Here is a 14,800-nt window from a genome sequence, read left to right as displayed (position 1 = left end):
CCAATGAGTGCACCAGGAGCTGTTCCCAGGTTTACTCCATTGGCTTATTGCATCCGCCCTATAAGGTAGGATTCCTCTCACTATTTTTGCACATGAAAAAAGCTGAGCATCAGAGAGGTCAACTCCCCCAAGAAGCCACAGCTTCAAAAGCAGAGCCGAGTTGAACCCAAGGGTGACTCCAAAGCCTTGGTCTCTATCACACGAAGACCACCCAGTGCAGCTCAAGCCTTGGAACTCCCAAGGCCCCTCAAGGCCAAAATGTACTCTTGCTGTTTCAGTTTCTCCATATCCCTGATTCCCCTCTCTATCCTCGGTACTTTTAAGCAAACCTTTTTGGCTTGGTTTAGAATGAGTGAGAAAATAGAACATCGTCTTTTAAAAATGTTATTTGAGAGATATTTGTTTATTTCCCAAATGCTTGTGACACCTGGGACTGGGTTGGAACTCACTCCAGGTCTCCCACGTGTGTGACAGGAACCCAATCACATGAGCCTTCTATGCTCCCTTCCAGGGTCTGTATCAACCGGAAGCTGGAGTCAGGAACTGGGGTTGGGCACTGAACCCAGGCATGCTCACGTGTGACATGAGCATCTCAGCCGCAACGCTAAATGCCCAACCTGGAACATCTTTGAGCCTCAACTATTCTGCTTTCAAGGGAGACCATAAAACTCCCATCTGATGTGGTTAGAGCGGGGATGTCCCTGGCCAGAGACCTTCAAGCACAGTTTTTGTCTTGGGTGGTGACATGAGAAAAGAGAACGTCTTGTTGGCTGACACTGTAGGACTTAAGTTCTCTTTAAGACACACCCAGAGTAGGGGGACCACAATGGCTCAACTGGCTAATCTTCTTGCAAGTTCCAGGATTCCAAAAGGGGCTGGTTTGTATCCTGGCTGCTCCACCTCCCATCCAGCTCCCTGCTTATGGCCTGGGAAAGCAGTAAAGGATGGTTCAAGTCCTCGAGACTCTATACCCTTGTGGGAGACCTGGAAGAGGCTCCTGGCTTTGGATTAGCTCAGTTCTAGGCATTGTAGCCATTTGGGGAGTGAACCAGTAGATGGACAATCTTTCTCTCTGTCTCCCCTTCTCTCCATAAATCTGATCTGCCTTTCCAATAAAACACACACACATACCAGGACCCTGGCTGAGTCACAAGGGACTGTCCTTTGTGGACAGTATTCATTGTTCATGGGGTGGAAGGTTGAAAAGAAAGGCACAAGGCATTTGGAACTTTAGGCCCAGGATTCTATTCCCTGCCACCTGGCAGGGAGCTGATGCTGGCCTTTGTGGAATGGACTCTGCTCCTGCAGGTGCTGCGCTCCTGGCCTTTGTGGACAGCTCCCCAACACTGGCCTCTGCAACCAGAGACCACTTTTGGGCAGATGCGAAGTTAGCTCTCCAGTCCCACATCTACGCCTCTCTGTGGTGAGGTTACTCAAGACCTCACCTGCTTCTCAAGGGCCAACTCCAAGACGTTCCAACTGGGACTCAGGCTGCAGGTGACAGAACTTTCCTCTGCAGTCTGGAATCTTCCTGTCCTTACTTGAAAGGTCCATATCCTATCTCCTGCTGTTTTTCTCAGGCTGCTAGCGGACAGCTCAATCAGAAGTGGAGCAGCTGGGACATGAATCAATTACCATATGGGACGCAAGCATCATAGGCAGCATCTTTCCCTGCTATGCCACAATGCAGGTCCCGGGGTGCCCCTGTTTTGGATTCGGTTTTATCCTAATCTCCCAGTGCCTTGACCTCAGTTGCAGAGCTCACACCCAGCATAAGGTAGGCCTTCTCTCATGTTTTCCTAGCTCCATGATCTTGGTTTCCTTGCACAGCCAGAACCTGGCAGCACACACAGATGTACTGCAATCAGTGATGTCTACTGAATGATCAAGGAGTTCACTCTCTGTTCTAGAGCCTTCTTTATAGCTCCTGCCCCAGACCTGGGCCACTACCTTCTTGGTGCTCCTCAGCAAGCACCTGCTGCAGCCCTGTGGACTGCTCCCCTCTGAGTTTGCTTCCAGCTCTGAAGAGAAGACAGTCCAAGATCTACGCATGTGCCCCAGCAGGTGAGCCACTGCTGCTCCTCCCCACTGCATTCCAAGCCCTGACTTCTGTTAAGGCCAGGTCCACGGCCCCTCTGCTAGGCTGTGGCCTGCCATGCCTGGCCTTGGGACTCTTCGTCTCCTCTCATCCTGAAGTCCTGCCTCTTGGGTTCATGGGATCTCAGCTCACACTCTGCTCACTAACTGTGAGGAACTTTACACCTGTTCTTTTTCGATATTCCAACAACCCCTGAGGCAGGCATCATCATCACTCTACAAACCAGCAAATAGAGATCCCATGAAGTGGCAAAGCTAAGGTTCCAGTCTGTGCCTACTGGCTCTGATATCTTTGCTTTTGTCCCCCAAATCACCATATGGAGTCAGCTTATGATATGGTACCTTCTATGTACTCACTTGTGCAATATGCATTTATTGATCACCTACTGCATGCAAGACACCAGTCTTCTTCCTCCAGCTGCATTTGGAAAGTTTCTCCTTTTCTTGCATCCCTCTTGTGCAGGGCCCAGAAATCCAAGCAGAAGCCTCCCCTGCCCCATCTACAAGTAACTGCTGGGTGGGGAGTGTCTCTATGACACAAACCTTTCCTTGGCCAGCACTAATCATTCTCTGGCTGCTGCCCAACAGGTCCTGTGCTGTCCACCTGTGTGGGTCACCATGTTAAGGCCCTTATCCAGGGTCATTAGAGGCCAAGTCTGGAAGTGAGCTCGAGACCCGTGATAGCCCATTCCACTATTCTCCCATAGGGACCAGTCCTAAAGGTCAGCTGCACTAGGGAAGCACACATTTAAACTCTTGACAAGTCCAACTCCATGTGTGTACTCAGCTCAGGAGGGAGAAAGAGAGCAGGCACACATTAAATAACACATGTTGTTCCACTCCCAGGCCCTTCTGGGTACTGTTGCAGAGACTAAATGAGAGATGTGTGCAAAACACTGAGAACAACTGAACAACTCCAGGATGTGTGCTGGGTCTTTTCCTTCTGTAGTTTCAGCTTCCTTAGCCCAGCTGTTTGTTCGCAGAGGCTTTGCCTGGGCTCCTGTGCCCTCCAGGGACTCTAGGTGCAGCTAGTGGAGAAAGGAGTCCATGGTCTCAGGCAGGCCCCTAGTCTGGAGGCTGCGGCCTCTGGCTGCAGGCTGCCCACAGCCCTGGCCCTTGCCTGCTCTTGCACGTTCCCTCCCCCGGCCGCCTTCCTGCTGATTTCCTGTGGTCTGTGCTGGAATCTTTCTGGATCCAATCATTTGCAAAGCTTTTGGGGGTCTGCGGTCTGTCTGATGGGCTGGAACACTGGACACCAGCAGTGGTGCTGGGAGACTAGTCCCTCTCCCAGAATCTTTCTTTAAAATTCACACCAGGGCCCAGCACGGTAGCCTAGCACTCGCTGGGATCCCATATGGGTGCTGATTCTAATCCTGGCAGCTCTGTTTCCCATCCAGCTCCCTGCTTATGGCCTGGGAAAGCAATCAAGGATGGCCCAAAACCTTGGGACCCTGCACCTGCATGGGAGACCCAGAAGAAACTCGGGGCTCCTAACTTCAGATTGGCTCAGCTCCAGCCATTGCAGCTGCTTGAGGAATGAATCAATAGATGGAAGATCTTTCTCTCTGTTTTTCCTCCTCCCTGTATATCTGACTTTTCAAGGAAAATAAAACAAATCTTAAAACAAACAAAAAAAAAGATTCACACCAAATGTCACCTCTTCCGGTCGAGCCTTCCCTCTCCTCAGGCTCCTCACAGTTTGTCATAGCATTTTCTGGGCACACAGCAAGCATGTTGTCTCCACTTCTGCCATGGTGCCACCAAACTGAACTGGGCCTTCTCTCTTTACCCCCGTCTCCCCAGGAACTTGTGCATGGCCTAAACTCAGGCCAACAACTTCCTTCCCCATCTGGGTCATGTCTCTTTGTATCCCAGTTTCCTCATCTGTAAAATGCAGACAAAGGCCTCTCTTTTTAATAGGATTGAATCCTTCTTTGAGAAAACAGTAATTGCTTTTATTATGAATTCATTGAGTTAATTATGAAGAATGCACAGCAGGTGTATGTCCTAAGCATTATTTAGAATACCTTATTATTTGAAAGGCAGAAAGAGAATGAGAGATTTCATCCATCTGACAGTTCATTTCCCAAATGCCCATAGCAGCCAGGTCTGGGCCATGCCAAAGTCAGAATTTCAGACGCCAATCGGGGTCTCCCACATTAAACTTCAGATCTAATTATTACTTAATTTCTTCCTCTGCTTTTAAAAAAATTATTTAATTGAAAGGCAGATCTGCACAGATGGAGGGAAAGACAGAGATCTTTCATCTGCTGGTTCATCCCCCAAATGATTGTAATGGCCGAAGCTGGGCTAAGCCAAAAACAGGAAGCTAGAACTTCATCTAGGTCTCCCACCTGGGTGCATGCGCCCACACACTTGGGCCATCTTTTACTGCTTTCCCGGCAGTAGCCAGGAGCTGGTTGGGAAGCAGAGCAGCCAGGATTTGAGCTAGTGTTCACAGGGGATGCAGGCAGAGGCTTACCTTGCTATGCCACAAGGCCAGTCCTAATGTCTTGCTTTGGTGAAGCCAATTTATTGAGGTATGGCGGATGTGTAAACAGTGAAGGCATTATTTATATACAACTTGATGAATTTGGGGGTAAAGATCCCTTGGAAACCATCAGTACCACCAAGGCCACAGAGACCGCATTCATCCTTTCTAGATGCTCTTAATCTTGTTAAGGGTTTGTAGCACTGGAAGCAGCCTGACATGGTGAGCATCCCCACCTCCCCTTGCTTCTCCCATCTCACTTGTTTCCTTTCCCACTGCCTCACCTTCCAAGGTGATCTCTTTAAAACATCAGTGGTTTCTCATCACACTCAGAACAAAAACCAAAGTCCCCATCACCCCTCTGAACCACTTCTCCCCACTCCATCATTCCTCTCAGACTCACTGTCCCATCTAGTGTTCCTCAATAGGCCAGGCTTATGCTTGCCCCAGGACCTTAGCAAGTGCTGCTCCCTCTCCTTAGCATGCTCTGGCACTGATGTATCCAAGTCCCTGCTACTTCCAAGGCCCCCTGACACCTCCTCCTCATCCCAGTAGGGTTTGTTCACAGCATTTATCACTTTCTGGCATGCAGGGTGCTGTCACTTGTTAATCTCAGAGGTTTTGTTTGGTTTTTTTGTTGCTTAGAGGATCGCATGGCACATATTTATTTGTTGTACATGTGAATGAATGAACAATTAGCAAATCCTCGAAGGCAGAGGTTCTTTCTGTATTCATCCCACCCTCGGGTGCTGGCCTTGGGCAGAGTACACCAGAAACACTCATAAATGCCAGGTGGCTGAACACATAAGAAATACTTTCTGAGCCAATAAGTAACCAAGTTCCTGTGACACACAGGTGCATAGAGCGAAAGGGGAAGTCTTCTGAAAAGCTGGTTGTCTGGGTGAGAAATGCTTGGTCTCTGGCTAAGTCCCCTTCTAGCCCAAGGTTGTTTCCTGTTGCCGACACCAGTAGAAAGAGCAGCTGCCTGCAGACCCTTTGCACTGCCAGCAGGCCCTGTGGGCTCTGTGGGTGATCACAGGGCCCAGAGAGCCAGCACATGAGTCCTCGTGTGATCCTTACTGTTATTCGTGTAAGCAGTATGATTGATCAGTATCTCACAGCCCTGGAAACCACAGCCCAGAGAGGTGCAGCAGCTTGTCCGAGGCCTCCCGAGTGGCGAGCGGCAGCATGGAGACGGGACCCCCTTCTGCCTCACTCCAGCTAATGTCAGGCACTGATGGGGGTCTCCCCTGAGCACCAAGGACTCCCAAAGCTCCCCACACACCTATGGGCTTCATTCAAGACTCGGGCTTACCTCACTAGCTATGGATTCTTAACCGTGTCTTCCGGGGGAACAGGCAGGTTAGCTCATGGCACTTTCCATTGTCGCACACTACCTTGCAGAGTACTAAGATTTCAGTTACAAACTGTGCCCTAGGCAGGCAGAGAGGGGCATTCAGAGAGCTGTGGACAGTGAGCAGTGCATTTTCTCCAACACAGCCATGCATCCCCATCTCTCTCTCGTCCCCACTTCCTGGATGATCTCCTAGCTTGGAAAGGGCAGGCAGCTGCTACCTGGGAGGCCTTGGGGCACAAAGTCCAGGCCAGGCCCTGCCCAGTGTGGCGCCTTACCCTGCTTGTACATGCAGCACAATGACTTCCGCAGTGAGACAGAAACAGAAGAAAAGGGGCATGGGGAGGAGGAAGATGGAGCAGACCCCACTGTTGCGCCACACTCAGTGGACCCGGAGACGATTTTCTCACAAGCAGCCAAGAAGTAGTGCCCCATGGTGGAAAGCAAAAGAGAAGCCAGCTTTCCTTTCAGAGGCGGGAGAGAGAAATTCAAGCCGGAGTCTCGGGTGGGGGATGGGAGGTGGAGCCTCTTCCAAGCAGGTTGTGTGAAACCTACACTCACCCAGCATCCCCACACACCGGCTGAAATTTCTCCCAGTGCCCCCCACCCTTTCCAACAAAACGCCCTGGGTAGAGCACACCAGCACATACCCTCCTCCATACTCGTCAGTCACCCCCCCACTTCCCGTCCTCCCCCAATCCTGCTGAGCTCCCAGCTTCCCCTCATCCTGGGTGGGTATCAGGGAGACCTAAGGCCTTGCTGGGAGTGGGCGGGGGGAGGCAAGATGAGAGTGAGGATTTCCACCAGGCTGAGCTTTTCTTCCAGGGACCCATAGCTGGTCCCTACACTAGGCGGCAGATGGCTGCTGTGAGATCTATGGGCACAGAGTGGGCACAGGCCCCCGGAACCCAGTGGCATCCTCACTATCTGGCTCCTTGGGCTCCTGACCCCTGGCCAGGTGGCCAGGGTTCCTAGGTTTCCTCTCAAAGTCTTCTCTGGCCTTGTGACCCTGGCAGATCCTACACATTCCGGAAGCAGTTCTGGAAATATCTTGCATGGAATCCAGGCGCTTCCAGTGTGGATCCTGGGGCGCGAGTTCAGCTCCTTTTTGGCACACAGCCTGGAGGCCCTGGCTGGCCTGAGCCTGGCTCTCACAACCCCAGTGCCCCCACCTTGCTGCCCTGCAGCCTGACCAGCGCCAGCTCCAGGCCTCTTTTTAGGCCTGAAGAAGTACACACAGGCAGGGAGGCTGCCTGCCCCCAACCTCAGAATGCTCCCATCTGATGTTCTGACTGCCCAGGGCAGACACACACACAGTTTCCAGACCCCCAGTCCTTACAACAGCCCCAGGCTTTTCCCACATGTTGCCAGCCACCTCCCCTGCCCGGCAGAAGGGAGGAAGTGTCCCAGGCCCAGGCTGAAAGGAATCCCAAGCCCTAGACTCAGCAGCAGAAAGGACGCTCCCACGAGATGAGCTAAGGGGGTCCTCACACCCAGAGTCCAAGTCCCCGTCCCTCTCACTCAGCCAGAAACTCCCTGAGGCCAAGCTACCAAAGGGAGGAATATCAGCGAGCTAAGGGGAGTGCTTCGCTGGGGACTTCCGAGTTCAGAGGCCCCCCGCGAGGCGCCCACCTTGTGCCGGAATTCTCGGGCCACTTTTCGGTCCATGGTTGCGCCGGATCGAGCGGCCTCGCTGCAAGCCCCGCTCCCTCGGGGACCAGGCTGCCGGCAGCTGGCCGGAGCAGGCGGCGACCGTGACCCGTGGAGCCACCCTGGGGGGACGAGGGGTGGGGCCCGGGCGCGGCGGGGGCGGGATCCAGACGGGAATGGGGCGGGGCCGCCAGGAGGCGGGGAGACACCTGCCCCCGGGACGTCCACTCCCGGAGGCCCGGGCCCAAAAGGGCCCGAGTCTGTGCTGCTGGGCGTGGAAGCCGGGATCCTTCACCACTGGCTCTCCTCGGAGTGGGCTCCAGCACGGGTGGGTGAGGAAGCAGCCTGCGGGGACATTTGGGACTTCCTTGTGGGAATCTCTTCCCATCAATGGGCCAGGAAGGGTTGGATAGACAATCTGGTCCATTGTGTTTGGATACACAAGTCGGGCTTCCTCTGCCCTTCTGCGACCGCCACTTCACTCTTGTCTACCAGTGGCCTTCATCCTACACTAAGAAATCTATCTTTGACCTGTGAGTTTCTTGGGGACCAGGCGTGGTCTTAATGCAGCCAGTAGCAACAGAACCAGTGTTCTGATTACCTGTCTTTGCCTCCCACCTCCCATAACTATGCTCTCCTAGACAAAAACAGGAAGAGACCAGGCACAGATGTGGTCCCCACAGCTGAAGGGGTGGTGAGCCTATCTTGGCTTATGGCTGACCTTAACCCAGGGCCAGCACCCTCTGTCCCCTTTGATTCAATTCAGCTCAGATTGGCTGAATGCTTGGGTCCAGTGTTGGGTGCAGAGACAAGGCTGTCCCCAGTCTGGGACCAGTGAAAGGCAAGAGGGGCCGGGAAACAGAGACGAGTGTGCAGGTGAGTGTGGAAGCGCTGGTTCAGCCATGGCACTTGTTCCTGAACTAAGGCCATTTGGTGGGGGCAGGGACAGGTAGTCGCACGACCAAACCTCAGGATGCCCTGTGTCTATCCCCAACAATCGCTGTGGTTTTGCAAGTACATTGCTTCCTACATAATTGGGTAGTTGAATCTGACTCAGTCGAGTGGACTTTTCAAACATTCAGGAAAGACCCCATAAAACACATTTCCCTCCAGCGTACTGCCTCCATTTCTATGTTGCCATGTCCACACACTCCCCTCTTGGCCCTGAGCACAGCTCTGAGTCCTAGCCCAGCAGTGTGTCTTTCAAAGCTGCTCAGAGACAGACCATGAAAACCCGTTCTTAACCAGTCTTTTTTTTTTTTTTAAGATTTATGTATTTGAAAATTGGAGTTAGAGAGACAGAGCTTCCATCCACTGGTTCACTCCTCCAAGAGCTCGGGCTAGACCAAGCCAAAGTGGGAGTCAGGAGCTTCATCCAGGTCTCCCACATGAGTGACAGCAGCACGAACACTCAGACCAGCAGAGATCTGGATCAGAAGTGGAAGCAGCCAAGACTTGAACCAGAGTAGCAGGCAGAGGATTAGCCTGCTACGGCACAGTGCTGGCCCCAGTAGCCAATATTCTTTAAGGTACCTCCTTACCTCTCTTCCCATCTACAGCCACAAGTTCAGACACTGCAGGTGAAGATAATTGTGTGTGCCTTCTCCACTCTGGGCCTGGAATGTATCCCAAGTCCACACTCCTGTCCAGGGGTCTGCTGGGCCCTTGTCCTCCCCGTCATCATCACCATGATTATCTGCAAGGCCTCCCATCTGATTGATATTCCCTGAGTGCTGGCCAAGGAAAAGGATCCCAAGATTCCCAGCCACACTGTGGCACCATTTGAAAATTCCATGCACAAGGATGGAGTTGCCTTGGTCCAAGAGTGGCTTTGCTGGGAGCCATCAGATGGGGGTGGAGGGTGAGGGAGCCATCAGATGGGGGAGGAGGGTGAGGCACTTGTGTCACTCAGGCAGCAGTTTCTGAGCTGGGGTCTGAGCTGGTGCTGGCATACAGAAGGCAAAGGCAGGTGTCACCCTTGAGAAGTAGTGGGGTGGGGATTTGGTCACCCGGGTGGAAGCTGTGATGAGGAGTGGTGCACGCACAGGCTGGGACTTGGCAAGCCTGAGCCTTGGCTGCACTGTTGACCACTGGCCATAAGCAGCGCATCCCAGCTGCTGCAGGACTCTATAATAAGGAGAGGGCTTTCTGGTGTAAAGCGGCCTCCAGGACCCAGGAAAAGGGAGACAGGGGCTGCAAAGGTTATCTTTTTTTTTTTCTCTCCCCACGGGATTTAGGGCTGAGTGCCATAAACCCAGAAAGGCAAAACCTGGGTCCTGGTCCCAATGCCAACTTATGGTAATGAGCTGGGCAGTCCCAAGCCTCTGCTGGGCGGGGAGGAGCCTGGCGCCTGGGAGGAGGGGCTGAGGTAGCACTGGGCATGAGAACCCGAGGGTCTGTGGTCTGTGGCAGCCTCGGAGAGGAGGTGTGACCCAGCCCGGACCCAGCAGCTGGCCGCACGCACTCCTGCTCTCCCGCTCCGGCCCGCGCGCCTTTATGGGAGCCCTGGCGCCAGCTCTCTGCTTGCTACTCACTTGTGCCTGGCTGCCCCGGGGTGAACCGACTGGGGAGTCCCTGCGGGTGCAAGGCCTCGGTGAGCTGGGTGTGGACTTGAGCGTGGAAGCCAGCTGAAAGACTAGCTGGAGACTTGGTGGATGGGCCTGGAGGGGTTAGAGAGAGAGAGAGGGTAGAGGGTCTGGGGGAGGGGAGGTGGGAAGCAGAAGAGGCAGGCCTGGGACTATGTAAAGGGTCCCAAACTAGGCAGGGTGGAGGGCATAGGAAGAGACTAAAGGTGGGGAACCCCAGAGGACTGGAACCCACTGACAGGGTGGGTGAAAGCCTTATAAGCTACAGGGAGAGCTATTGGGAGAGGAGAGGTAAGGGAGGCCTTGTAGCAGGCAGGGAGTGTGTCCGAGCTAGGCACAGCTCCCAGGGGACACACTGGCTTCCCCTCCCACAGCACCCACACCGCAGGCCCCTGCAGAGCTGCAGCCGGAGTCGGCCTGGGTTCCCAGGTGAGTTTTGCCTGTGGCGGCTGCCCTGGCCCTACCTTCTCCCCACACAGGGCCTTCCAGGGGTCCCAGCGGTGGAGGGGGGGCACATTCCTGACCGACCATCTACGCCAGGCTTGTGTCTCTCCCAGCAGCAGCCAACAGGAAAGGCCCATCACCTTTGGGGATGCCACAATAGCAGTGGAGAGCCAGGTAAGGGGTGACCTGGGGAAGGCAGGTGTTGCTGAACAGAGGGCTTTATTTCTGTCATGGATGAGGCTGACAAGGAGCTCTGGAGGTTACGGTGGGTTGCGGGAGGGCGTGGCGGATATCTCTGGCATTATTCAAAAAGGAATGCATGTGTCTGAATGTGCAAACTCCTAAAACACTTCTGTTGTCTCTCTCCTAATTGTGTGGGGCCCTGTAGCCAGCTCTTTGATGTGAAAAGCATCCAGGTCTTTTCACACAACTGATCTGTCCTCTCCCCCAGGTGCAAGAGGGCAGGTGAGGGTTTAGACAGTGGCCTTGTCTTTCTGCAACCTGTGTGTGGTAGGTCCCTGAGCCAAGCCCCAAGCAATGCTGTGCTGAGAGGCCAGGTGGAAACTGCGCCCTCTGCTGGGGTCTGCCAGGAAGGGCTGAGAAGCCCAGCCGGCATCTCCTGTGCCTTTGAGTTCAGATCTCCTCTCCGGAACAGCGGTTTTGGTATCTCCCTTTACCAAACTCTCCTGATCTCTGCATTGGGTGGTATGGTTCTCTGTTTAGCCGTGGGTTACTTTTGCCTCCTTTTTACTACAACCACACATGTGTTGTAAAGCCAGCCCACCCGTGACCTGCGGAGCAGCTAGTCTCTGCTTTGGCGCCCCTGCCCTAGCAATTCGCTCTGGGCAGTGCCTGGTGCCAGCGGGGGAAGAACCTTGTTTGTAACAGCAAACCCTGTGTCCCAGCCACCTGTCATGTGGGACGGCCCCGAGGTGGGTGGGCGTGGGTGGGCATACTTCTTCTCTAATGTGTTTTACTCCCCACTTGCCTGCTCTCTCAGAGCTCCAAGGCTTAAATCCCAGCCACATGCAGTTTGAGAAGTGCAATGTGGCTCTTTCTGTGGACAGGGAAGTTGAGGCAGATGAAGGAGCTGCCAGAGCTACACAGTGGGCAGGTGCCCCCAAGTCTCCTGGGAGCACCCATCCCTGTGCACCAGGAATGCCCCGCAAGACCCAAGCTATCCTTCCTTCTTAGCTGGTCTCCCAGATGGGCACCTCCTTTTCTCTGGGGATGAATCAGAAGCCCTGGGATCAGGCAATGTAGACAGGCTTCCCGCATTTCTCCTCTGAGCAATAAAGAGTTGGCATGGCCTTCTTCTAGGGTGACAGCAATGGGGCTGGGGGTTGTGAGGCTTGTGGACCAGGACCACTTGAGGGTTCCTGTCTGGAAGGCCTCACTGGGAAGGAAGTGGGCATAATCTGGACCAGAAACTGGCCACAACTCATTTCAGCCTTTCCCTACTCCCTGACAAAGCTCAACCATTCCCAGACAACTGATGGTGCAGACTAGAGGGGCCATGAACTTGGAAGGGGAGAGGGGTTTCAATAATCTCAATCCAGATGACACTTACATCCCTTTCAATGATAGATTTCAGCCGATAGACATGCCTGCTGCTGGGTCTTGCTTGTTAGTGTGCTCAGTAGAGGCACATACATTTTCATAGGCTCCATCTGCAGTCTCATGGGGGGTTGGGGTGAGGAGCAGAGGCTTGGTCTCATTATGGGTTCCTACTGATGCTTGTTTTTGCCAGCCCTATGCCACCCACTCACATTTCTTGTGTTCTGTAAGGGCCCTATAACATACATGACTGGCATGCTGGGGAGAACCTGGCACCTGGGGCCAGGCTGGGGTGAAGATGTGAAAAGCTGACACATCACAGTGACCTTCCAGAGATTGGAAAGATAGGACGAGGGGCAGGGAGCTGAGATCGGAGTCAGGGAGTCGGGCTTCCAAGTAGATGCTGGGTTTCAAGTACTCCGCTGGTGCCTGGGCTTCAGCCTGCATGTGTGGACGATGGAGAGTGAGGAAGACACAGGATACAGACCCACAGTGTGGCTCATGTTTGATGGCTGCAAGTTCAAGCGTGGCTTCACAGAGCAGGGACTTGGTCCCATGCACTGTACCCAGCCTAGGGCCTGGCATATGAGGACACTGTAAAAATGGGGGCTGATGCTTTGAGATGGGAGGAGCTGATTGTGCCCAGGGGACATTGGACACCTCAGATGGTGATGCTGGGACCCCAGGTACCCCAGCACCAGGCACATGGTAACAGAGCACCCCTAATGTTCAGGACAGTCCATGTAGTGACTGGACAGAGTGTGTGCTGAGAATGCTATCTGCAAAGTAAGGCTTTCCAGGTTTGCTGTGCCTGTCTATCTGCTTGAGATCCACAGTACTGGGGTTGGCGAGTGAGTGCCTTGGTTTGCAGCTGAGGACACAGGGTGGTAACATGGGGTTGTCCCTGCGGGGAGGGCCAGGCAACAGGTTGGGGACTGACAGAAGCTGCTTCCCAGCCTGGGGTGAAGGGCTGCTTTCCTGTTGGGGCTCTGACTCAAGTTTATTCTCCAGGGAAGGAGGTTTTGTGCAGGGCTGTGGCAGACGCAAAGCTTTGCTGAGGAAGGAGAGAGGGAGAGAGGAGGCTAGGAGACATGGGAGTGCTGAGAGAAAGGAGGGTCTTCAGGCATCCAACTGGCTGGCAGGGAGCAGGCCAGCCCCAGAGCTTGCCCATGTACCACTCGGGGGTAGCCGGGGACAGTGACAGGAGCACCAAGGGGTGTGGGCATTCCTTCCATCCTGGGGTTTTCAAGAAGCTGGCTTGAGGTCAGCCCTTGACTAGGTTCTCTTATCCCCCTCCTTCTCCCATTCTCTTTCTCCTTGTTTCCTCCTTCTCCTCTTCACTCTCCTCCTCCTGTCTCTGAAAGGAAGCTGAAGCTGCAGACTCCTCGGCCATGACTTCCTGGGAAAGGCGGCTGCATCGGGCAAAGTGTGCACCGTCTTGTAAGTGGCCTCCTGGGGCCTCTCCTCCCCGCCAGGGGTTGGTCTCCATGCCTTCCACAGCCCTGGCCCCTTGCTGCTGGCCATAGCCTTTCCTGCCCATGGCAAGCTTCCTCTCTGGGTTCTATTCTGTGACCACGGCCCAGACCTTCCCTTCACCCCGTCTGACCCCAGTGACATCTCGCCTTCTACCACAGTGAAGGCCCCTGTTCACCCTGCAACTCCCAATTGCACCTGTCAGGCCTGCCAGCCAGGACCTGGGCACGGGGAGCTGGGCCCAGGAGGGCTGGCCTGGGCTCACTGAAGCACACTAGAGGCTGGTGCTATAGGACCCCACCTCACCTATCTGTTTGGTAGCAGCCCGAGACATCACTTCTATGCCACTCAGACTAGCTGCCTATGCCAGGGGACCGTGGGAGGGGTGGGTCCTGGCACCTGAGGGTGGCAGAGAGGCAGGCTTGTCAGCCTTTGCTAGTCTCGGCTCACTGGGGAGAAGCCTCTGTGTTTCCTGGCAGACATGTTCTCCTGCTTCAATGGGGGTGAGTGTGTGCACCCAGCCTTCTGCGACTGTAGACGTTTCAACGCCACTGGACCGCGCTGCCAGTTGGGTGAGCCTGGGCAACCTGGGAGGTGGGGGGAGGCCTTCTGCCAGGCCTGGGACCCCCAGCCCCAAGCTTGCTGTCACTGCCGCCACTTGGGGGAGCTCTCTCTTTTTCTCCCCTACCACAGTATACAATGCCGGTCCTGAGCGGGACAGTATCTGCCGGACGTGGGGGCAGTACCACGTGGAGACGTTCGACGGTCTTTACTACTACCTCTATGGGAAGGGCAGCTACATGCTGGTGGGGCGCCATGAACCTGAGGGGCAGAGTTTCTCTGTCCAGGTGAGGCGCTGCTGGGCCCTGGGAGCTGGGGCTCTACTTAATCATGACTGGAAAGGCAGGAGCCTTCTCTGTCCCCCGCCACCCCTAGCTCTCGTCTGCCCAGGAACCTGCACTGCTAGAAAAAAACCAAGGACTCCCCAGACCTTGCTCATCTGCTCCATCCAGATTGCCCCGACTGTCCCCTCATGTATTCACTCACTTATCAGGCATTAGTATTCATTAAGGGCATGTTATGCTCCTGGCCAGCTCCTGGACTGGTAGATGAGAGCCCCTCAGGGCAGTACCCCAGACGTGGTCTCTG

The 14,800-nt window shown here is 54.3% G+C and overlaps 2 protein-coding genes across 4 annotated transcripts in view; one reads left to right on the top strand and one right to left on the bottom strand.

The window, feature by feature from the left end:
* USH1C (USH1 protein network component harmonin) overlaps window positions 1–7,733 on the bottom strand; it is a 42,425-nt gene extending 34,692 nt beyond the window's left edge. For 2 of the 3 annotated variants that reach the window (XM_058663283.1, XM_058663284.1), the window contains exon 1: window positions 7,575–7,730. In XM_058663283.1, the coding sequence (XP_058519266.1) occupies window positions 7,575–7,610 (36 nt within the window). In that variant the 5' untranslated portion in view covers window positions 7,611–7,730. Of the gene's footprint in view, window positions 1–7,574 lie in introns of all 3 variants that reach the window. The other variant, XM_058663285.1, reaches the window with a different exon arrangement.
* A 2,355-nt stretch (window positions 7,734–10,088) lies between these two features.
* Window positions 10,089–14,800, top strand: part of OTOG (otogelin) — a 68,453-nt gene continuing 63,741 nt past the window's right edge. Inside the window, exons 1-6 of the mRNA XM_058662281.1 lie at window positions 10,089–10,185; window positions 10,552–10,606; window positions 10,735–10,795; window positions 13,543–13,618; window positions 14,131–14,223; window positions 14,345–14,499. Coding sequence (XP_058518264.1) covers window positions 10,089–10,185; window positions 10,552–10,606; window positions 10,735–10,795; window positions 13,543–13,618; window positions 14,131–14,223; window positions 14,345–14,499 — 537 coding nt within the window. The remainder of the gene's footprint in view (window positions 10,186–10,551; window positions 10,607–10,734; window positions 10,796–13,542; window positions 13,619–14,130; window positions 14,224–14,344; window positions 14,500–14,800) is intronic.

Source organism: Ochotona princeps, chromosome 4 (genome assembly GCF_030435755.1).
Source record: "Ochotona princeps isolate mOchPri1 chromosome 4, mOchPri1.hap1, whole genome shotgun sequence".
Lineage (NCBI taxonomy): Eukaryota > Metazoa > Chordata > Mammalia > Lagomorpha > Ochotonidae > Ochotona > Ochotona princeps.
Note: the sequence above shows the minus strand (reverse complement) of the source record. Positions and strands in the feature narration are given on the sequence as shown.